At 44.4% G+C, this 23,974-nt stretch overlaps 1 protein-coding gene across 1 annotated transcript in view; it reads left to right on the forward strand.

Moving 5' to 3' along the window:
• The window catches only part of ITPR1 (inositol 1,4,5-trisphosphate receptor type 1), a 320,973-nt gene that overhangs the window by 14,314 nt on the left and 282,685 nt on the right, over positions 1 to 23,974 (forward strand). The window contains 2 exon segments of the mRNA XM_036868683.1: positions 10,655 to 10,762; positions 14,851 to 14,921. Coding sequence (XP_036724578.1) covers positions 10,671 to 10,762; positions 14,851 to 14,921 — 163 coding nt within the window. The 5' untranslated portion in view covers positions 10,655 to 10,670.

Genomic DNA, 23,974 nt, shown 5'->3' on the forward strand with positions numbered 1-23,974 from the left:
TTGAACTTGCCAAGCCCTTTTCTGCTGTAGGGCCTTTGTACTAGCTGTTTGCTCTGCCTAAAATGCCCTTCCGCCTGATTTTTTTTGCATGACTGCCTCTGTCTTGACTTTCAGGTCTTATTTACATGTCTCAACTTGTTCTCTGACCAGCCATAACTGATATGATTGGGTGACAATTTTAATTCTCTGCATAGTACTTATCATTTTCTGACTTGATTGTTTTATCTTTTTTGTTTGTCTGTTTACTGTCTTCACTAGAATATGTGTATCATGAGAGCAGGGACCATGACTGTCTTATTTGACCTGCATCCTCAGCACCTGGAATTAAGGGTAATATATAGTAGGTACTCAATGTGTCAAATAAAAAGGATGTAAGTTTCGAATCAAGGGGTCCTCTCTAAAGCCCTGGCTATTAAGTTGTATGGTTTGCATTTTAATCCTATTCTATTCAGTTTTTTATATTTGTATGATGTGAGTCCTAAGTGCACAACTGGCCAGTGCCAGAGCAAATCTTAAAGAAGATTTGTAGCAGCATTTTTTTCAAACTATTGGGCCTCAAGAGCTCTTTACATGCTGAAAAAATTACTGAGGACCTCAAAGAACTTCTGTTGACATGAGTTATACCAATCTGTATTTATAATATTCAAAATGAACCCTGAGAAAATTAACACAGAAAATATAAGAAATAGACCTGTTGCATATTAACACAGTAACATACATATATTTTTTAACTTGAGACATCTGTTCTTATAGTAATCTTTATTTATTTATTTATTTATTTATTTAATTTTTATTTTTGGCTGTGTTGGATCTTCCTTTCTGTGCGAGGGCTTTCTCTAGTTGCGGCGAGCGGGGGCCACTCTTCATTGCGGTGTGCAGGCCTCTTCTCTATCGTGGCCTCTCTTGTTGCGGAGCACAGGCTCCAGACGCGCAGGCTCAGTAGTTGTGGCTCACGGGCCCAGTTGCTCCGCGGCATGTGGGATCTTCCCAGACCAGGGCTCGAACCCATGTCCCCTGCGTTGGCAGGCAGATTCTCAACCATTGCGCCACCAGGGAAGCCCCTAACATATATTTTTAATGGACAAGAACTATGTTTTCCAAAACAAAAAAAATTCAGTGAGAAGAGTGGCGTTGTTTTACATTGTTGAAAATTGCTTTTAGATCTGGCTTAATAGAAGGTAACTGGACTCACATACCTGCCTCTGCCTCCAATCTCTTGTGACATCAGATGTCTTGCAGCCTCTGGAAAATTCCACTGTACATGTATGACAGACTGAGTGAAAAGGCAAATGACACCTTGGTGTTCTTATGAAAATAGTTTTGACTTTGAAGATTCTCCAAAAGGGTCTTGGGAGCTCTCAGGGGTCCCAGGGGTACCATTAAGAGCCACTGGCTTATAGGATAAGAGCCACTGGCTTATAGGATTTGGAAGCTTGGATGGTGGCATGGGACATTTGGGAGAGGAAGCTTTCTGTTCGGAAATATATGCATGGGAATGTGTTTAAGCTGTTATTGCAGAACAAAATTGCTTCCCAGCTAAAGCTCCTCCTGCATTGCAAAGGAACACTGAGAACTTGGAAGCCAGTGGTACTTGTGTTCATCTTTTTCAGATGAGCAAGATTACACCAACCAGTCCAGAAGTTCCGCAGTGGGAGGGGTCATTAAAAAATGGCAAAGCGCAGGTTCCTCTCCTCTCCATGTCTGAAAACAGTCGCTTCAAATGCAGCTTCCTTAATGGCTGTTACTCTACAACCCCTTACTTGGTGGTTCTTGCAGCTGTTGGCCTCAGATGAAGTTGTGTCCTGTGATAGAAATTAGATTGTCTCGAAGCATTATTTTCCTCGGGTTCTGTCACAACTGGTGTTAAAAGCATCAACGTGGAAGCTATTAGAAGTAGATGAGGGAGATCCCTGGCGGTCCAGTGGTTAGGACTCTGCACTTCCACTGCAGGGGGCATGGGTTCGATCCCTGGTTGGGGAACTAAGATCCCCCATGCCTCGCGGCATGGCCAAAAAGAAAAGTAGATGAGGTATTCCATGTTAGTCAGTTTAACTGTTTAAGAAGGGCACATGAGTGCAAATCCAGGTCTCTGGGGAGTATTTTGCATGTGTCTTGGGTGATGTATACGATTGTCAAAGTTAAGGTAAGTGGGCGGGAAAACACATGGGGCAGTTGGTCATCAGGAAGTGGGTGATGCACCAGGGGGGCAGGCATGACGGGGGTCTTCAGTGCCTGACACCAGGGCTTGGAAGGGCCGAATTTAAGGGCAGTGTCAGTGGGTTTCTTTTTGTCCCCTGATTACTGAAAGTCAGACTGTTCAGCCCTAAGGGCCAGGTGGCTTCATCTTAATGCAATACAAGAGGCTTGCTTCTACATGTTAATAAAAATGTGTGAGTCTGTGGTTTTGGGGTCTATTCACTGCCATAAAGTAATGATTCTGATTTCCTCCCTTGTTCGTCCACCCTTGAGGATTAAGTGATACCTTAGTTAACTTCTTGGTTAACGAAAGTGTTCTAACTTGGTCTCATTTCAGGAGTTGCTAACTTTTAAATTCTGAATTGTGTGTAGGCGAAAGTTGAGTTTTTTTTTTAGAAAAATGAGTATAATGCAGTTAGTTAAGTGTGTTCAGGAGAAATAGATGGGAAAAATGACAATCAGTGAGGTTCTGCCACAAAGCTTTTAGCAAAAAAAAAAAAAAAAAAAATTTGGATTTCTTTCCTATCTTGAGCTGTTTAAAATGAAATGAACATACTTCTTTTTCGACGAGGCTGTGCTTTAGCCTGTCTTAACACCAAAAGTAGAAGAGGTTCTAAATATTGAATTATCATTCCTTTGAAGAGGTTTCCACCCTCCACCCCCGCCTTCCAGCAGGGGCCTGGTTTGATGTTAGAAAAAGGGAAAGTGGAGATGAAATCTGGCTGTCTTGGGTGTTTTGAATCTGGGGACTGAGAAGCAGTACCTTGGATGACTTGTCCTACTGTCGGCCACTTAACAGGCCTGCAGAGGACTGAAACATTTCTGGGACCTTTGTTTATTTGAGTGTGTTTCCAGCAGTGCTGACAAAGTAAGAAGGATCTATCCAATAGAAGAATCACAAGTTATGGACAGAAGTGAGTGAAGACTTTGAAGGAAGAAAAGGGAACGTCTTCATTTCAGTCTCACTTGAAAATAAAAAAGTGAGCCCTTAGTAAGGGCCAGGTATTGGGCTGAGCACTTTGTGTGGATTATCTGGTTTGCCCCTCATGATGACCCTGAGACATAGGAAGGGTGTCCACCCCACCTTTTTTTTTTTATATGCACGAGGGAGTTGAAATTCAGAAGTTATGTAAATTGCTTAAGAACACACAGCAGGTAACTGATGATGCTGGGATTTGAATCCAGGTGTTCTGAGTCAATGTTTCTAGCCTTTCTGCACATATTGAGGGATGGTCAGTGGGAGAGGGGTACTTCTTTTCAGGGATGGAAGTTAGATATTTTGTTTCTGGCTCCCCAGATTTCTCATAGAAATCTGTTGAAAAGGGCCAGCAGGCCTCTATTCTCCATTCTTGATCCAACAGTATAAACTTGGCTTTAATTAGTTTTAGGAAAACAGTCCCCTAAAAAACAGTGTAATTTCTTTTAGGCAGCAGACAAGTTGATACTGTAGTACGTTGAACCCAAGTTCGACTGCTTGCTGTGTCCCAGGCACTGTACTAGGGACCGGGAGGCGATGGGGGAGAATAATTCTGCTGTTCTTACCCTCATGGACTCAGTCTAATGGTGAAGACAGGTAAACAAGCAACCAAGTGAACAGGTGATTTTAGGACAGTGGTAGTGGGCTGAGATGGGGTAATTGGGGTGCTTTATAGAGAAGCGTATTGCCAGCATATAACCCAGATTTGGGGAGTCCGAGAGGGCCTCCCAGAGGCAGTGACATCAAACTGGGACTGTAAAGGTGACTGGGAGTTAGCCGCAGGGGGTGGTAGGGAGGGGAGGAGTGTCAGGCAGCAGGAACAGCATATGCCAAGGCCTGGGGAACAGGGAGGCGTACAGCATGTTGGGGGATCTGGAAGAGTTCATCATGGCTGGAGTGTACAAGCAGTGGGGAGAGTACAGAGAGACGAGGAAGGAGAGGTAGACAGGGACCAGATTATGGAGAGCCCTGAAGAGATTTGGGAAGCTTTTAAGTAGAGGAATGAGATGGTCTGGTTTATGCTTCTTAAAGGTCATACTGGCTGTGCGTGTAGAATAGATGCAGGGAGAAAGACAGATTCAGAGAGATGAATAGGAAGGGTTTATGGAGCCCACTTGAGAAATGGTCATGGCTGCAATTGGGTGGGGGAAGAGGAGTTTAAAAGAATTGGGGGAGTCAAGAACTATATTAAAGCTTAAAATCAGTAAGCTTTGATGCCCATTAAACTTCTTCATTCATATATTTGACATATTTAGTAAGCACCTACCATGTGGTAGGCACTGGTGATGGGAATGCAGTGGGCATGCCAAACAGATCCCAAACAGATCTGGGCTTTAAGTAGGGCAAGGGATGAGATAGGGATGGGTGTGTTCGAGGCCCAAGGGAACAGCATGGGCAAAGGCCCTGTGACAGGGATAAGGAGAGAGGGAAGACGGGAGATGCCGCCAGACTCTGTGGAGGTAGATGATGTGAGTATGGAGGAGGAGAAGAGGGTTGGCCAGACAGGTGAGTTCTTCTTGGTACATTGAGGTGCTGTGGGCATTTGGGAGCTGAATCCCGGTAGCTCTTGGCCATGAGACAGATTTGGGAATTCTCATCATATAGAAACCACTGGAGCCAGCAGAGTGGGCAAGATGACCAGGGAGGTATAGAAAAGGCAAAGAGCAACACAGATTCTGTGACCACGGATTTGGAAGACCACCACCTCTGGTTTCTCTTCTCCAAGGAGATCTCTGAATTGGTGCATTTTTTTTTTCAGGCTTTTCAGTATTCTTTATATTTGTGGAAAGCTTGGTATGTCTGCTTTTCTGTGAACTCACATTGATTTTTTTAAATTGAAGTATGATTCACATACAAAAAATGATAACCCTTTTAAAGTATACAATTCAATAGGAGGACTTCCCTGGTGGTCCAGTGGTTAAGACTCCGTGCTTCCACTGCAGGGGGCACGGGTTCGATCCCTGGTCTGGGAACTAAGATGCCACATGCCACGTGGCACGGCCAAAAAAAAAAAAAGAGGATACAATTCAATGCTTTTGAGTATTGGCGCGTTTTTATTCCCACTTTGCTTACAAATAGAATCCGACATCCCTTTTCTTTACACTTTGCTCAGGGAGCAGTTTCAGAGGACAGTGAATTGAAGCTGGGCCAGTGGGTGATGTGAGGCTCAGCAAAGCCACCACAGCTCCATCTGCCTGAGGACGTCACAGAGGCAGTAGTAATCCACCTTTCTCCACCCTGGTCGAGCCTCCCTGGGAGAATCCTGTTTTAGGAGGTGCATCAGCTGGTTAGAGCAGTGGTGGGAGGTGGAGGTGGTCTAGAAATGGCTTCCGTAGATTGCATGATTTACTTCCTGCCGAGTACTTTGGTGGGTGCTTTATAAACACGATCGTATTGAGCCCCTGACCACCTGCTGAGGGAGGTACTCTTTTTTTTTTTTTTTTAAATAACTTTAATAGCTGCACAGTATTTTTTTTTTAATAGTAATCTTTTATTTATTTATTTATTATATTTATTTTTGGCTGTGTTGGGTCTTCGTTTCTGTGCGAGGGCTTCCTCTAGTTGCGGCAAGTGGGGGCCACTCTTCATCGCGGTGCGCGGGCCTCTTCACTATCGCGGCCTCTCTTGTGGCGGAGCACAGGCTCCAGATGCGCAGGCTCAGTAGTTGTGGCTCACGGGCCTAGTCGCTCCGCGGCATGTGGGATCTTCCCAGACCAGGGCTCGAACCCGTGTCTCCTGCATTAGCAGGCAGATTCTAAACCACTGCGCCACCAGGGAAGCCCGGAGGTACTCTTATTATCCCCCTTTTATAGATGGGAAAAGCGAGGCTTAGGGAAGTTACAGATCTGGCCTGAAGCCGTGCAGTGATGAGGTGGCAGAGCTGGGGTTGGAACCCTGGCTCTTGAGGCCAGGTGCTGTCAGGAACAGGGGAGGGTGCTGATGCTTTGCAATCAGAAGCCAGGTCTTAAGGAGAAATCAGATAGAGAGCATTCACATATTCAGAGGTCTCTGAGCATCGGAAGACAGATCAGTAGCAAAAATTCTGGGAGGCGTTTGTCCTTGTGTCGGGGGGGACGAGGGCAGGAGTGTCTTCTGACTAGGCTGTTTGAACCTAGGGTAGACCTCATTGCCAGGTGTTCAAGCAGAAGCGAAGACTATACCTAGGCGAGATGGGGGGGTGGGGTGGGACGGGGGGAGTTCTATTTTTGGGCAAGACATGGAATTACAGGCTTTGCAGGGTTGCTTCCGCCATTTATTCTATGATTCTGTATACTTGGAAAGGCCAGAATGCTCTGTGGTTGGGAGTTGAGTATAATTCTGCATTGTTCAGCTTTTTCTCAAGGGGTGAATTAGGGAGGATAATTATCTTCCCTAAAGTGAAATATATCATCATGGGTCATACAGGAGTTCATTTGTTATGATACCCAGCTGACTTTTTATGCAGGGGATCCTTTCCTTTGCTGAGTTTAAACTTTTAAAAAATTTATTAATTTTCCAGTTTTATTGAGATACTTGACACATAATATTGTATAAGTTTAAGGTGTACAACATAATGATTTGATATATGTATATGTTGCAAAATGATTACCACAATAAGTTTAGTTAATATCTATCTCCATACATAGTTAAAAAATTTTTTCCTTGTGATAAGAACTTTTAAGATCTATTCTCTTAGCAACTTTCAAATATACAGTACACTATTGTTAACTATAGTTGTCATGTTGTGCATTGTATGCCCAGAACTTATTTATCTTATAATGAACAGAGAAAGTTTAATATAAAGAATTCTTTTTATTTTTTAAATTGAGGTATAGTAAATTTATAATATTATATAAGTTTCGGTTATACAACATAGTGATTCATAATTTTGAAGCCCAAGAATCATCCAGAATTCCACCTCACCTCATTAAAAAAGTAATGAAAAATAGCTAGCATTGAGCAGTGAAAGTCTGCCAGCCCCTGTACTAGGCACTTTTCATGTACCATTTCATCTATTCCCCAACTCCTTGAAGTACGTATTATCCCCATTTTACAGATGGGGAAAGGAAAGCAGAGAGGTTTAAGTGGCCTGGATGACAGTGGTGGACTAAAAATAATAGTTAGTGGACCAAGAGACAGTTGGAGCTCTGGAGCTGACCACCTGGGCTTGTTCTCATAGATGTCTGGTGACCAATTCAGAGTTTGTTAGCAAAGAGCCCTAGGTGTCCATATAGTATTTGATGTACCAGGGTCATGCAGCTCAACTGCAGGTTGGCCCTGGCTCTGTTTTTCCCTTAGGTGATCCCCAGCCACTGTGTGAGTGACACAGGAGCCCTGGGTACAGCTGTGAGAAGTTTGCAGGCACAAGTGGTCCAGGATCAGATAAAGAGGCAGGCTGTCCCACCCTGCTTCTGAACAACAGGAAGTCTTCCATAAGATTGCTCCCAGGCCCATGGCACAGGCCCCAGGGGCCTGTTCTGTTGACTATCGTGGCCTTTGTTTTTACTTCCAGGACATCACTGATGAGTGCACCAGAACCTCTCCTCCCCCTCCTGCCCCTCCTCCCCCTCCTCCCCCCCCCTGCCCCTCCTCCCCCCCTCCTCCCCCCTCCTGCCCCTCCTCCCCCTCCTCCCCCTCCTGCCCCTCCTCCCCCTCTTCCTCCTCCCTTTCATCCCCCTCCCTCGCCCTTCTCCTCTTCCTCCACTTGACTAATGGTAGGTGACGGGAAACCTCCAAAGATTTCCAGCCAGACCAGGGAGGCTCTGTCTGGTCCTTTGTGAGGGTACTTATTGTTTGAGACCCTGGGGAAGAATCTGTCCCTGCCCCCGCCTCCTCCCCCCCGCCTTTTTAAAATTGGGACCCCTGGCAGATGGCTCAGTAGAGGATCATTAACTGTGGTGGATGTATTGGCCTGCGTTTTCTGGGGGAAATGTAAAGTATGCCTAAACTTTATTTGTTCAACTATCTACTTAATAAGCATGTTGATGAGGAAGAAGATACTTAAAATTTTTCCCTATCAAAATATTATGTGGCGACGGTAGAAAAGTTAGGAAATACCAAAGTAGAAAAATTAGCAAACAGAATTGTGCATATAAAAGAAAATCAGTTCTCCATAGTCTTGTCACCCAAAGAATAAGAATGGTTAACATTTTAATCCATGTTCCAGGTATCACCATTGAACAGTTGTGTTTACCAGTCATGTAGACCAGGGTTATAACCCTGGCCTTCCTGCTTGTTAATTATATGTGGCTTGGCCATCTTAACCTCTTTGTAGCTCAGTTTCCCAACAGCAAAATGGGAATAATGGTAGTGCCTGCCTCATGCTGTGGTCCTGAGGATTTGAGAACATTTGTAAAGCTCTCAGCACAATGATGGGCATGATAATGCTTGCCAAATGCTAGCCATTATTATTGGAAATGGTCGTAATGCAGAACCTTGCTGCACGAGCGTGGTCCAGACATCTACTGCAATTATCATCTGCAGGCAACGTTGAGTATGTCATGCTTTGTCATTCCAGAACACTGAATTGTGTCCACTTCTTCCCATTAAGGGCCTGAAACTTTTAGTAAGGTGACCAGGTGGTGCTGAAAGTTCAGTGAATAACAGTCATGCTCCTATTTCCTGGCCTGGTCTCCACTGGGGCCAAATACTCATTCAAAGGCCAAGCCCGAAAGGAGAGTCAGTCACAGTAGACAAGGCCCCTTGCCCTCTTGCCTGAGCACGTACCTGCTCTCCTGCATTCAGCAACTTCCCAGTGTCCTTCTGGGAGGTCGAAGTGTGCAGACACAAATTTGGTCTGACTCAAAATTCAAACAGAACTTGTTTCCCAGTAATCAGTTCCAGAAGTACACTGACTTCCTGACCCTTTATGGTAAAACTTTTGTATATAAGCACATAAGGGAAATATTAATGCCCCTTAGTGGTTTTCATTTGTGCAGCTTTTGGGGATGTTGTTTAAAACATTGGTTTGCCTTTAGGTATAAAATATCCAGTTAGGAAGAAATGACAGGATGATAGACTCGATTCTGCAGAGTGGGACTTGGCAAACCGCCCCTCTGCCTGTTGTCTGTCTTTCCCCAAGGTCCAGAGATGCTGGCTCTTCTGTTGGAGAGTTTGTTTTCTCAGCCGCTGTCTCTCTTTATACATAAGTTCAAGGCAGTGCTCTTTATCTCTCTTGTAACATCTTGGTTGTCGGGGGGATAAATTAGTTTTTCCTGGCTGTTTCTCACAAGCAGTGAACTGAGGTTCTTTAATGGTTTGTTTTCTTACCTGCCGCTCCTGCTAAGGTAGGAGAAATGCTTCCTGACGTTTCCTGCTAATCGTTGCTGCATACTTCTTCCGAAAAGAAAACTTGGCACCCAGAAAGCAATTTCAAGAGAGTATGCTTCTCCACGCCCTTACAGCTCTTGTGGCTTTGCGGGAGGAATGCTTTCTGGCAAGGTATCTTGAGTAAAGAGATGGGCAAAGATGTTTAAGGGGGTCTGGGTTTGGAGGAGAGGTCTGGGGAAGACCTAGGTGACCCTGAACGTCTACACACCAGGTGCCTGAGGAAATGATGGGGAGTTACTGCAGTCCACACCAGCACACGCTCTTCCCACAAAACTGAGATTGTTTCTTAAATGTCAGTTTAGTTTTTTACAATTGGCTCCCACTCCTCAATATTTATGGCCCTGATGAAAGCTGTTTCTATGAGTCATGTCAATATTTTCGTTGATATTTGTGTGTGTGTCTACTAGGCTGTGTAGAGATTTCCTGAATTTAAGAGCATTTTCTAGGACTGCCCCTAACGAGCCGTGTGCGTTCCTGACCAAGGTTCTTAAGCGACCTCAACCTTACTCTTCTTAATTGCATCAGGAAGGGTTTGGACCAGGTGCTAAGATTCTTTCTCCCTCTGCAAGTGTTTCTTGGTGAAGGATGAGAAGGAAAGACACTGGAATAGCATCTGGGTGAAGTGTGTAGGTTGTTGAATTCTTAAAAGGCTGCCAGAGCTTTGTGGTATTTATTACTAGGTTTCCTCTTATTAATTTCATTTTGTTGCTTTGGCACCTCATCCCAGGCACTGCCGGACCCAAGTTTTATACCAGGTGTTTCCTTCTGACTGAACATTCCCTGAGGCAGATTGAATACGTTAATGTTTCATAAGTCAGACTTTCCAGCTCCTCATCACTGCAGAGTTCTTGGCTGACTTCCCTGCTGTCTTCATATTCACTATTTATTATCGAGGGTCTTCAACTTGGAGAATTGGATTCAGGCATGGTTTTGTTAGAAACAAGCATTATTGTGGTTGGAATATCCTGAAATTAAAGAATATGTGGGAAAAATGTGGTTACAGATGTCCTGCTTGGCTCAGGGAACTGCCTGCCTGTCGCACTCCCATTTAAATTTGACTTTTAAGTAGGACGCTTTGGAAAATTGAGCGAAGCCAATTTTCAGTGGCTTTTTTCCTCCCCCCCCCGAGCATTTCTTTCCTTCTAATAATGTTGCATATTTTACTTTGTCTAGGATTCTCAAGAAAGCCATGTCTGACAAGATGTCTAGTTTCCTTCATATCGGAGACATTTGTTCTCTGTACGCCGAGGGATCGACAAATGGATTTATTAGCACCTTGGGGTAAGCGCACCTGGTTCCTTGTGTGGCAGGATTTGTTTAAGACATCATAACATCAGCTTAAAAACCGTGATTTTTCTAGGACAAGAATGTTTCCATTTTACTGGCTTTTCCAGCAGTGGTTGGAATCATGAATATCAAATCTCACGTTAACCAAGTTTAACATCTTACACAAAAATACTGTTTTCCTGTCAGTTCTCTGCAAGAGTGAAATCTCATTAGTTAGGACTCTGTTAATCCAGAATTTATTATAATTTCCTCTTTTTTCATATGTCAGGGGGAAAGTGTTAAGTATATGGGATGAATTTTAAGATTAATATATACAGACCCCAAGGAAGTGCTTTAGCTTCGTAAAAGCTCTTATTTTTAAATGGTGACTTATTTGTTGTACAAGCAAAGACCAGAACTTCTCAGATGCTTATCTCTCTTCTTCGAAGCAGAACTTTTCCTACTTCAAGTTGCTCTGTGCATCTGAAAGTTACAAATTGCACAAAGTTCTTTAAATCAGATTTTTGGTCTTTTGTGCTTTCTTCAGTTTTTTTTTTTTTTCCCCCCAACTCTTAAGGGTATAAATACATTCCCTAATGTACTCATTTGATTATCTTCTCCCTTCTTTCCCTACTCCTATTGTGTAGAAGAGGAAATGAGAGGTGAGTTAGCCCCAAAGGCAGACACAAGCAGAATGGGGAGTGAAGGTGGTTAACTGCAGAAGAGTCACAAATGGTCTATAATGTCTTTGCTGGAAAGGAGTAGTGGGTGACATTGTTGTATTTGGCAAGAGCTGATCTCACATAGATGGGGCGAAGGAAGGCAACAGCTTCTCCAAGAACCTCATTCTTACAGCAGCCAGAACCTTCATTTTAATCATACTTCTTAAAGTATGCTCGTTCTCTGGTGTTTGTGCAAAGTGAGTACTCTCGGGCTGTCATGCAGTTACTCCAGCCTCAAAGAGCAAGTTATTTCAGGTAAAGAATTCTGTAGCTCAACTGGACCTCTCTGAATAAAGATTTTATTTTCAAAAGTCATCCGATAAAAACAAGTCATCCACGACTGCCTGATCACCAAATCAAGTGATTTTTTTTTTTTTTCTCAGTCCTTACCTTTTTTTTAACTTCTCTTAAGACCCACCCTTCACATTTTACCTTCTGTGGCTTTTGGCAAAGAGTCCTGCTGCTTTGCCTCTCTGTTGTCCTTTTTTTTCTTCTTGGCTGACTCCTTGCTTTTTCCATCCGTGGTTGAATCTTGAGTCCTCTTCTTATTTTTCAGCCATAACAGCACCAATAATAAGTAAGAGTGGTAACTACTTACACGAATCCTATGGGTGTTTACAGCTCTGTGCTGCGTACTGTACATACACCATCCCTTTAATCCCCAAACAGCTTTTTACAATGGGCACTATCATGATTGCTATTTATGGGGGCAAAACCTCTGAGCATCAGAGAGGTGAAGTCACCTGGCCCGGGGTTTCACAGTTGCGAAGACTCAGGACTCTAAGACCAGCACTCCTAACGGTTGCCCTTGACAGGGTAGACTTTTCCTTCCTGGCTTTGCCGACCACCGCTCTCTGGCTGAATTTGCTCACCACCCTCCTAACTGTCTGCCCAGAGCTCTTACCTGGATGCCTTGTTAAACCTCAACCCCACTATATGCCCCATCCCTCCTCTTTGGCCCCAGTTTCTTTTAACGGTGCCACTGCCCTTCCAGTCACCCGGGCACGCTTCCTGTCACTTGCTCAGTCTACTGTGCCAGCCCCTAAAATGTTAGTACCTCCTTTTCTTCCAGAGCATCTGTTCTTAGATTTCCTGTGAAGTACAGAGTTTTCCTCAAGTATTCTGAACAAATTAATGATAAGGTCTCCCCTTTTAACATGAGGATGGCTCTTTTTTGAATTTTGGGCCCTAGTCCTTCCTTTAGATGCATATTTTATTCCCTTGGTTCCCTGCACATATTTGAGGATAATTGGCGTAAAAATGGATTTGGAAAATAAAGTGTGACCTTTTTCCTTCTCATATTTCTTACATTTATGGAGCACCAGTCATGGATGACGATGAGTGACTGCCAGTTTTTGTGGAATCAGCCTCCAGCTCCATTTATGTTGCCCAGTTCCACTTACATAGATGGTGGTTACCTCCAAATGGCTTTATTGACTCACTGAACTTTAGAACTCAACTAGGACCTTGGAAAGCCCAAGCGTATGACATGCAGTGTCAGAGAAGTGCTTCTGAATCACCTGCGGAACTTGTTAAAAAATAAAGGTTCTTGGGTCCCATCCTGGAACACGGCTTTAGTAGGCCTGGGGAGGATGGGCACACTGGTATCAATATATTTAAGAAACAAAAAGTCTTATGAACATCTCCGTACTTGAGAATCCTTGAGACCTACTCTTCGATTTTACACATGAAGAAACTGAGACCAGGAGGAGTGAGGTGATGGCGTTAGCGTCGTGCTGCTAGTAGGCGGCCGAGTGCCAGCTACAATTCATTTTCTTCCAGCCTAGACTGGGGCCCTTTCTCCTACCTCTTCCTCCTTGTTTGAGAGCTTGATGATAAATTAACCCAGTCCTGCATTGGATTTCAAGGCATTACCCCCGGCCCCTGCATACACATATTATATTTGATCTGGTGGCATTACCTTATTTATACTCACAGAGGCTCATGGATTCTTGACTTTCTGCTCTTGATTTTTGCATTACAATTCAGGCTGTGACCACACTGTCCCTCTTGTTGTTGCAGAGAGCTCTTGTGTCTTGGAGCTGAAGGAGGCAAATTGCTGGTGGGACACTTTTGAGTCATCCACCAAATAGATACTGAGCACCCAGCCTGGGCAGGAAGTGTGCTGGCCCTGGGCACCTTCTGGGCCACCAAGCCGGCAGCTCTCTGCCCTCGTGGAGTTCGTAGCCTAGTGCACCGTGTGTGTTTCAGCCCAGTGATGTTGGGGGGACAGAGGAGAGGCAGAGAGGGCCTGGGGCAGGAGAGGCTTGAGGGCCTTCATGGAGAAGATGGGGGCTCTGCATCAGGGTCTTGAAAGGCGTGCAGGACTTTAGGAGTTGTCGGGGAATTTTGGAGGAAGGAGCAGTAAGAATTAAGGCCGGGTGTTTAACGGTACCTTGCCTTTGGGGAAAGACACAGATTAATGGGAGAAACCCTGGAAAACTGTATTAACTGGGAGCAAATTCTGTGGTCACTTGGAGAATGAGCCAATCTTTCCGATACCACTTTTAGGAACTTGGAAAAGTCATTTAAACTCCTCAGCGCTTCAGTTTCCTCATCTGTTCAAACAAAAATATTGTTTTAAAATCGGTTCTTCTAAAAGCATTGTACAAGTCAGATTGGTCAGTTGGGACTTTAAACACGGGGTCTTTATATATAATTTGGGGCTGGTTATTTATGTGTAATTTTTGCACTAGTTGCTTTTGAAGCTCCAAAGTCCTTTCTTACTTCGATGCTTTTGTATGTGGGGTTCCCTCCCCCTGAAAACGCTCCCGTCTTCTTCATCCCCCACCTTGATTTCAGTTTCCAGTAGCTCCAGTTTTCCCTCTTCCACCAGCAGCTTTTCAGATGGCCTCAGGCACCGTTAGTTTCTGGCTGTATTTTGTTCTCTTCCCTTACAGCCTTTGGTTTATATTCTTGTTATCAGTTTGTCTTTGTGGCTCCTGCCCGAACTAGCCTTGAGCTCCCTAAGGGCAGGGGCCTGGCTCCTACTCATCCTCACATCCCAGGGCCTAGCTCAGTGCCTGGCATGGGGTGGGCCCCTCAGCTACCGTTGGTTGAGCGCACGGATCCCTTGCTATGCCCCCGACTTGAGCATTAGTACGTGCTGTGCTCAGATCTCTCATGGCTGCGGGTAAGAGAAAAGAGCCACAGAAAACAGTAGCTGAATGTGTCCATTGCAGAAGCAGAGTCTTGGGCGTTTGGATGAGGTTTAACTCCCTACACAGGAAACCTCTAGTGTCAACAGCTCCCTGGCAGGAGAATAGGGCAGCCTAAGTTTTGTGCAGGAATAGCCCTGAGTATTTGATTTTTGCATAGTGCTTAGGGTTTTATTCTCTTAGACTCGGCTTGGTGCAACATTTATCTTTATTTTCTTTGCAGCCTGGTTGATGATCGTTGTGTTGTACAGCCAGAAGCTGGGGACCTTAACAATCCACCCAAGAAATTCAGAGGTAAGTTGGTGACCTTCCCAGAGCGGGTCCCTTGCCTCATTTGAAAATTCATGAAGTGTGTTGCTCTGTGTGGATTTAGTTTTTTTAAAGCAGTCATAGGTTTATTTGCTTACATGTTTTTTAAAAGTATGATACCAATTTCAAGCTTTCTGGCCTCTTGACAATGCATAAATAAGTTCAGTGTCAAGATTGGGATGGCTTGTATTAGGGCCTTCATTTGTCTCTTGAATACACGTTGGTAAGTGCTAATTCAGTTTAAAGCCTTACACTTGTGCAGATATGTCCAAACAAACAGGATTTATGGATTGAGTCACAAGGAACAAGTGTTCTTTCAGCAGATCTTGGAGCTTTGATATCCTTAGATACCTCGCCTTGGAGTGAGAAGTTCTTGATTATTACTTACTTTTTGAGTTAAAAGGCATAGGTGGGACAGCTTTCCTGCTGGTAGCCTAGCAGTGTTGGCTTTCTTTGTAGGCCTCTTGCGTTTGATGCCTTCCTTGGAAGGTAGATTAGTTTATTCCAGGAGGTGTTTAAAATATAGTTGTTATCTTAAAGTGAGAAACATTTTGTTTTTATTTTTTGCTGTTGCTGTGGTTAGTGGTTCTCAGCTCTGGCTGTGTAGTAGAATTATCTGGGAGAGATTTTAAATTAAATGGCTGCCCAGGACCCCACTCCAGACCAATTAAAGAATCTCTCAAGGTTGCGGCCTAGGCACTGGCATTTTTAAGGCTTCCCATGTGATTTTTATATGCAGCCAGGGCTGAGAACCCACTGGGTTAGGTATTTGACTGATGGCTTCAGTCCCAAAAGAGTTTAAACCTTGCTGTTTGCAGATTGTATCCTTTGAGTTATAAGTTCTTATCGTTAGGTGATTTAGAAACTGTTTGAGTTTTTTGGATAAAAGCTAAAGAAATTAGGGCTTCCCTGGTGGCGCAGTGGTTGAGAATCCGCCTGCCAATGCAGGAGACAGGGGTTCGAGCCCTGGTCTGGGAAGATCCCACATGCCGCGGAGCAACTAGGCCTGTGAGCCACAACTACTGAGCCTGCGCGTCTGGAGCCTGTGCTCCGCAACGAGAGAGGCCGCGATGGTGAGAGGCCCGCGCACCGCGATGAGGAGTGGCCCCCGCTTGCCGCAACTAGGGAAAGCCCTCGCACAGAAACGAAGACCCAACACAGTCATAAATAATAAATAAATAAATAAATAAATAATTAAAAAAAAAAAAAAAAGCTAAAGAAATTAGAATAAAATAGGAGGCAGACGTTCAGATGGAGAGAAGCCATTTGGAAGGCGTTCAGTGTTGAGCTGCACCCAGTTGGGATGAGTCTGCCAGCAGAATGTTTTCCCCTGGGGGGTGCTGGTGGGAGACTGTCACAAAAAAAAATTGTTGGCGTAAGCCTGATGTGACAGGAACCTGAGGTTCCTGTTGCCTCTGTTGGCTTTTTCTTCTCAGTTCCTGTTCCATGTCATCTTCCAAAACAGAATCCTGAATGCAGCAGAAAGATTTGATCCAATGATCATAATCCAGTCACTCACTCATAGAATTAATTCCCTACTCTGAATTATGTAATGTGCTGCAATTTATCTTTTTTTTTTTTTTTTTTTTTTTTATAAATGTATTTATTTATTTATTTAGTTTTGGCTGTGTTGGGTCTTCGTTTCTGTGCGAGGGCTTTCTCTAGTTGCGGCGAGTGGGGGCCACTCTTCATCGCGGTGCGAGGGCCTCTCACTATCGCGGCCTCTCTTGTTGCGGAGCACAGGCTCCAGACGCACAGGCTCAGTAGTTGTGGCTCACGGGCCCAGTTGCTCCGCGGCATGTGGGATCTTCCCAGACCGGGGCACGAACCCGTGTCCCCTGCATTGGCAGGCAGATTCTCAACCACTGCGCCACCAGGGAAGCCCTGCAATTTATCTTTTAAAAGAGCCAAGAGTGATAGACTTGAGCCAAGAGTGATGGACAGATAATGTGCTAAGGGCTCTGCAAGCATTTTTAGCTCTTGGAAGGGTCTGTTCTCCCTGGGAGGGGATCGAAGCCCTCAAAGGTAGAGGTTTAGTAGCTTGTCTGGAGTCACAGAGCTGGTGATGGATGGAGTAGGAGCTGGGGTTGTCAACTTGGGCTGCACAGACATTGAAAAATATCACGTATGAGCTCCACTTCCAGAGATTCTCATTTAATTGGGCGTTTGAGGTATTTTGAAAGCTCCCGGGGTGAGTCTCCTGTGCAGCCTAGGTTAAGAACCACTGCTAATAGAGCCTGAGCTATAAACTCCCGGCTTTATTACGTAGCAGGGAGCTGGTCCACACGTTGCTTTTGCAGCTGGGACCAAGTGAAGGGATGGGAAGCTTATTGCTTGGGTCCAATGTGAGCTCTTATCCCATTCTACACCCAGGCTCTGGGAGTTGGGAAAGGAAGCTGAGAAAGATGTTAATGTACTGTACAAAGTTAACCAGTGGCTGTTTGAATACAGGTTTAGAACGTTAAAATAAACAGGACCATAGCCAGGGGAAGTCAGGAGAGAGAGATGTTTTCCTGGCACTAGGGTAAAAGTGCCTGGTGCTTAGATGTATACCTGGTGGCTGATTGGAAGGGATTGTTTTGAGATAAAAGTGACAGTCCGATAGAGGCCATTTAGAAAGAACCAAACTCCGTTTATGGCCTGGCCTGGTTCTACAGGTGGTCACGTGACAGTGACTTAATTTGTTGACTGCCTTTCCCCATAAATTAAAAATAAAGATTTCTAGGTTGTGAGGTGCTTTGTACTTGTGGGAAATCTGGTTCAAAACAAGCTTTGCTGCAGGCTTTGTGAATGTAGGTCAGGGCTGCCTAAATTCCTTGTTGTGAGCTGGAGGCCCTCTGCACACAGGTGAGGGGCCCAGGCCCATCTCCCTTCGCAGCCGCTGCCGTGCCAGGAAGGTCTCTTCCACCTTGGAACCCGGGCGACATTTTCCAAAGCAGCCTTTCAATTCTGGTGTAGCGTACTTTGAAACATTTTTCTCTAAAATGAAGAGAAAGAGCTCTCTTTAGAAAGGGATGACTGCCTTTCCAAATACTAGTCTATTTTGAAGTTAAAGTCATTTTGATGTTTAGAAATGGTGCATAGGGCAGTTGGGCAGTTTGGAGGCATTTCTAGTCCATTTCCTTGCTGTGCCATTGCACCTCAAAGTTTAACAAACACATATGGAAAAGTGAGGTGCTGGCAAGCGGCCGCATAGGATGATGGAGTCTTTATCCGAGCAATCAGCAGAGCTACACTTAGTCATTTGGGTTTGCTGTCGCTTCCACCGTTTCCTTGCCAAGTTATTTCCTATACTGAGAACCATCGTAACCTGTTCTTAAGTAAATGGCAGCCAAAGGCCTATTTATGTAATACTCCCTGTGGCTTCTGACTTGGGGTTTTTAATTGTGTGAGCTCCTCTTGAAATCTGCTACCCTCGTGGTTAATAACATAGGCTGTAGTATCAGGCTTCCTGGGTTCAAATCCAAGTTCTACTCATTCTTAGCTATGTGACCCTGGACAGATGGCTTCACCTCCGTGAACCTTGGTTTTCTCATCTGCAAAATGCAAGATGGTATTAGTCCCTCCCTCATAGGGTTATTGTGACGATTAAATGTGTGTTCCGCATTTAGTACTGAGGGAGCCTGGCCCTTAGTTAAGGGCTCAGGAAGCCTTAGCTATCCCTGTCTTTTTGTTCCCAGTTCTTAGTACAGAGCCTGATGCTCATAAATGGTGGCAGAAGGGAAAGGAACTATATGTGAATTCTTATATATGGTTCCACTTTTTGTCTTTAAATGCTTCTGTGGTTAGGGGTGTGTACGTGGACCCCGTGGGCCTAGATTTGAGGCCCAGTGTTCCCATATACAAGCTGAGTGATCTTGATAGATGACTTAAATTTCTAAGCTTGTTTCCTTACTTATGCAATGGGGGAAAAAGAATTCCTTCCTCATAAAGATAATAGGATTGAAGATAATATGGGTAAAGAGCCAAACAGAGTAGTTGGGTACACAGGGCTTGCTCAGTGACAGGTTGCTCTTATTTTCCACAGTAGATGCAGAAGAGTTAAACTGCTGAACACACTTGCTTCTTTCTGATGAGTAAAAGCACATTTCCAAGTGAACTGCTTTTTTTGTGATTCCTTTGACTATATCTCCTGCCCCTAACATTGTCTATAGGAAGAAAAGATTGGCTGCACGTCTGTTTCACATAAGCCAAGGCTTTTTCATTATCCGAATGAATTTTGGACCGTGTCCTTGTCCTCTAGGTGATGAGAAGAGCTGAGATGTAGAATAATTCAGTTACTTTAGTCCTTTTGTTAATGTGGTACCATTTTAAAGCACCAGTGTCCATGGAAGGGAAGGCAGAATCTCTTTTCTTCCTGATTTGTGTTGCTTTGCCCATAATCTTAAAAGAATAGGCAAGGCAAACATCACAACTAACTTTGTGGTTAGTGATTTCCTTTCTCTACGTTATCTTTTCCTTTTCACTCCCACCCATCCCTTCCCCCTAGTATATGTACCGGCATCTTCTACAAAGAAAAGATGGAAACTAACAACCATCGTCCATTTTGATCCTTGAATCTCTGCTGTTTTAAGTATAACCTTCAGCACTGTTGGAGTGGAAATAAGAACTGGGGCTTTTGGGAAATAAGATAGACTTTGGTGTTGATGCGGTTTATTGTGTCATCTCCTTTTTCAGACTGGAGCAGTGGTCCAGTTCTTGCCCTCAAAACTTGATCTTTTCCATTTATGTCAAGAGGCCAATATTGGCCCCAAATTCTTGATCTTGTACAGATGCTATCCTATCAGTGTCACCAAGGTGTGAGAGGTTTTTAACCTGGTAGTTGAACCTTTAGTTTCAGAAGAAAAGCTGTTTGAAAGAAAACTCACAGTGAAAGATGGGGAGGAGTTTAGTTTGGGCAGGGAAAGGTGAGGAGAAAGGAAGCATTCTGATATCGTTCAGTGCTTCATGTGAATTGGGGAAGAGCTCAGAGATCAGGCTGAAAGTGTGGATGTTTTAGGTAAGTATCACCCTTGTCCCCTGTGCTTCGTCTTTCTCCCCTAATCAAGTTGGTTTCAAGCATAATAATCCACTAGGTTGATGTATTATGAAAATGAGTGCTCAGCTCAACAAGCGTTGAGGTCCTGCTGTGTTCCAGCTGCTGATTTTGGTGATAAGGGAAGGCAGGATGAGTTGAACACAGTCCCCCTGGCTTTTTGAGAGTCTTAAGGTGTCTTGGAGAAACAGACCCACATTATAAATTACAGTAGCCAACAGTAATAGAGCATTTACTTGTGCAAAGCACTTCCCGTGGATTCTCTCTTTTAATCTGGTAACCTTCCTATGAGGTGTAGGTATCAGTGTTCCCATTATGCAGATGAGGAAATTGAGGCCCTAAGAAATTGAGAAACTTGCCCCTAGTCACTTAAATGTCCCTTCTTAGAATGATTATTATCATTCCACAAACATTTATTGGTTGCCTCCTGTGCACCAGCCATTTATGTCCCAGGGAGGAAAGATACAGACATTGTCAAGGAAGTCAACGCCAATACACAGTTAACAATTTTCAGGGCTGTGTTGAGAGTAATTTGTTGTCCACGTGACAGCTGTTTATGTGCAAGTAGAGGCCCAGCAGGTGAAATATCTTTCTATAAAGTAGGAAAGTTGCCTCTCTAATCTAGTAGTTTGTTGGAGCAAAGTAGATTATGACACTTTTCACGTGTTCTCTCTCCTTGAGCTTTGCAACACCTTCTCAGCCCAGGGTGTATGTGTTTTATCCCTGATGCCATTTTGGCTGACAAGGGTTGAGGATCTGGCCCAGCATCACATGATGTGTGAGTGTCAGAGTCAGGCCAGAACCCTGTTGCAAAGGCCTGGACCCAGTGCTTTGTCTTACCTCTGCCCTATGGACCCTTCCCCACGCAAAGCACAAGGGTTCCTTCAAGCCGTGTCACCTGCAGTCTCTAAATGGGAATGGACTAGGTTATGGCTTTTCTGCTGTCTGCCCACACTCTTTCTAGCATTAAGTTAGGACCATATAAATGAGGAAGAAAGCCCACTGCAAGATAGAAGACCACTTGGACCCTTTAACTTAATGCGTTTTTAACTTTTTAACCTATCACCAGGACAAGGTGTGGGGTACTCAGTCTGTGACCTGCAACATTATTTGAATCTCATTTGTAATGCAAATGAGGGTCTGGTCTGGGGCAGTATAACCCTGCCTCTGGGCGTCTCCTGAGTAACATGTTGGCTGAAGACTCCTGCTTGCTCAGCACACGTCCCCTTTAAAACAATGACAGCCTAGGAATCATGGTCTCAGGAAGATACTGGGATGAGGAGCGTGCTGGTTGGCGGTGACAAACCACTCTGGATCTAAAGCATGGCTGTGTGTTTGAGGATCAGACCTAGGGCCTTTTCATTTTTATTGGACTCTTCTTTTTCTGCAGTCCCAGAATGCTTGCACTATGTCAGCCCACCTATTAGGGGGCTTGTGGATTTAGTAAGATGGCTTGGTTGAGAGAGAGAAAGAAGGGTTTCCCATCTCCTGCAAGCTCTTTGTGAACTGGCCTGGGATCTCCCAGCAGCTTTGAAGGGAGCCTCAAATAAGAATGGCATTTTTCATGATCCAGCGATGAGAAGTATTTGAGCACCAGCAACCCGCTTATCTGATCACAATCTTGCCTGCGATTTAGGCTGAGGTAGGGGATGGTTCTTCGAAGATGTGGGAAAACTGCTAGCCCTGGAGTAGAGAGCCCCAGGCGACCTGAGAGCTAGCGCCTTGGGCCCAGGCTCTGCCCCACCCACTGTGACGTGACGCCGTGGTGGGGGGGGTCGCTGCATCTCTCCAGGCCTCCGTTTTCCCATCTGCTCAATGGCATTTAGCTTGAAACTGCGATCAGCGCCAGAATAGGCCAGTTAGCATTTCACAAGGCAGCATTGTTATCCAGGAGCCTCGTGCTGTCCAGAAGTAGGTTTCTGTTTCTTTGGGATTACAGGTCTTCTTCGTCAAGATAAGACGAATGGATGGAAACAGCCAGGCCTTATTCTGAGGCCAAATGGGGACACGGCCTGGCTCTTGGGTCACAAAGGTCATCTGGACTAGGGTGGCCATAACGAAGTCATAGGCTCAGCTTTCTTTCACACCCGCTCTCCTTCCCTGCCCGTTGTCTAATTGTTGCTAAGCAACATTATTTCTCCTTTTTTTTTTCCTTTTGGCAAGGCCTCGAAGGAATGAACCCATATCTTACTTAGTTTTAAATACCCACATGCGAAGGGGAGGGCCTCCCTTAAATTTTGTTTGTTCTTTTGATTCTAATCCATGATGGGCCTTTCGCAGTGGGACTGAGTTTTCTGCCTGTCTTGTTATAAATAAGGCAGAAAAATCAGTCTATTTAAGGTGCTTGTCAAGTATATGCCTTGAAGCATATTCAAGGTTTTGTGCGTGCCAGCAGCTGCTTTGTGGGAACGTCTCTTGCAACGTGTTCCGTATTCACAAAATCAATTCAAATTTAATAAAAAGATTAGTAGGTTTTTTTATCATCTTCATTTCAGATTTACCCGCTTATCCCAATCTTGAACCAACAGACTCCATCTAAAGGGAACAACACTGTCATTTAAATCAATTCCCCGGACAGCATAGAAGGGTCACAGCGTGTTCCACGGTCACTGGGGTGATGCCTGCTGCGTGATTATTCTGGAGTCCCACACACTGCAAGTGGCCCTCGCTGGATTCCTGCCTACTTGCTCAAAGCTTTCAGATGCGTGTCTGAAGGTGCTGGGTATCCTGCACATGGGCACAGGAGAGCTTTATACTCTGTTGCCTTGGATGGCTTCCTTTTTGAATAGCTGAGTCGCCCTTGGGAGAGTAGACCCCAGACCCCTGTTTTATATTCATTTACTCATAATAATTCATTTGCTAATGGAGGGCAAATTTCAGCTCTATATGCATGAAGTGCTTCCATTGTAAGGGATCTGTTTTCTTTGTCATCTGATTGAATCTCAGTATTGCTGTTGTGGCTTCCTCCATTGAGGGCAAAATTGATTTGGACAGAGAGCACGTGTAACTGCGTCATACTGTTATATGGTTCTCCTGAAAGCAGAACATAGTGGTTGATGAAGGACTTTTTCTTTTGGTGAAGGCTTTTATCATCCTGTCTTCAGAGCATTGATGAAGTTATGTGGTGAATCACTTGAGTTTATGATAATTCTTTCCCTCCCTTTTTTGACAGATGAGGAAATTAGAGACATTTAGGTCGTCTCCTGGGGTCAGAAAGCAATTCTGTGTCAAAATTGGGATTGGGACACACCCTGGGTCCCCACCCACACTATCTTTTAGGCTGCTGTGTTTGAACAATGGATTTAAAAAAAAATTTTTTTTTTATTCTATCACCTTGTGTAATTAATGATAATCTGCCCTCCATAAGTGCAAATAATAGTGAATACCATGTATAGTGCTTACATATGTTAATGAAATTTAATCTATTTATTTAATTTGTATAGTTTCCTTTACATACGTTAATTTATTTAACCCTCGTAACAACCCCATAAGGCAGCTACAGAGCTATGAAGTCTTGCCCTCCTTTTATAGATGAGGAACTAATGTACAAGAGGTTGAGTGGTGGGTCCAAGTTACATAGCTCGAAGTGGCAGAGCCAGGATTTGAACCCAGACAGTCTGACATCAGAAGCCTTCCTTTTAATACCTACTCTAAACTGCTTTAGAAGGAGACGGGCCTTTGAGTATTCCTTTGCCAAATTACTGGACTCCTTCTTAATCACTTTCTTCCTCTACTGCCCCGAAATATGGCATTCTGAAATGCGTTGCACAGGCACAAATGTCTGCATACTGGAGGTACATGCTAACTGCCTACTTAATAACCTTCAGTGTGGTGTGTATCACAGCTGTCTTCTGTTTTTGTCTCCCCAGCTAGCTTTTGGAGCACCTGGAGGGACCAGATCTTGCCCTGCCCTCTTGGCCCAGCGCCCGGCATAATGCTGGTCCTTAGTTAAAAGCTGGTTGAAAAGGAATTAGTGCTTGTTCTAAAATGGTTTTCACTGTTC

The sequence above is a fragment of the Balaenoptera musculus genome, chromosome 11, assembly GCF_009873245.2.
Source record: "Balaenoptera musculus isolate JJ_BM4_2016_0621 chromosome 11, mBalMus1.pri.v3, whole genome shotgun sequence".
NCBI classification, from domain to species: Eukaryota; Metazoa; Chordata; class Mammalia; order Artiodactyla; family Balaenopteridae; genus Balaenoptera; species Balaenoptera musculus.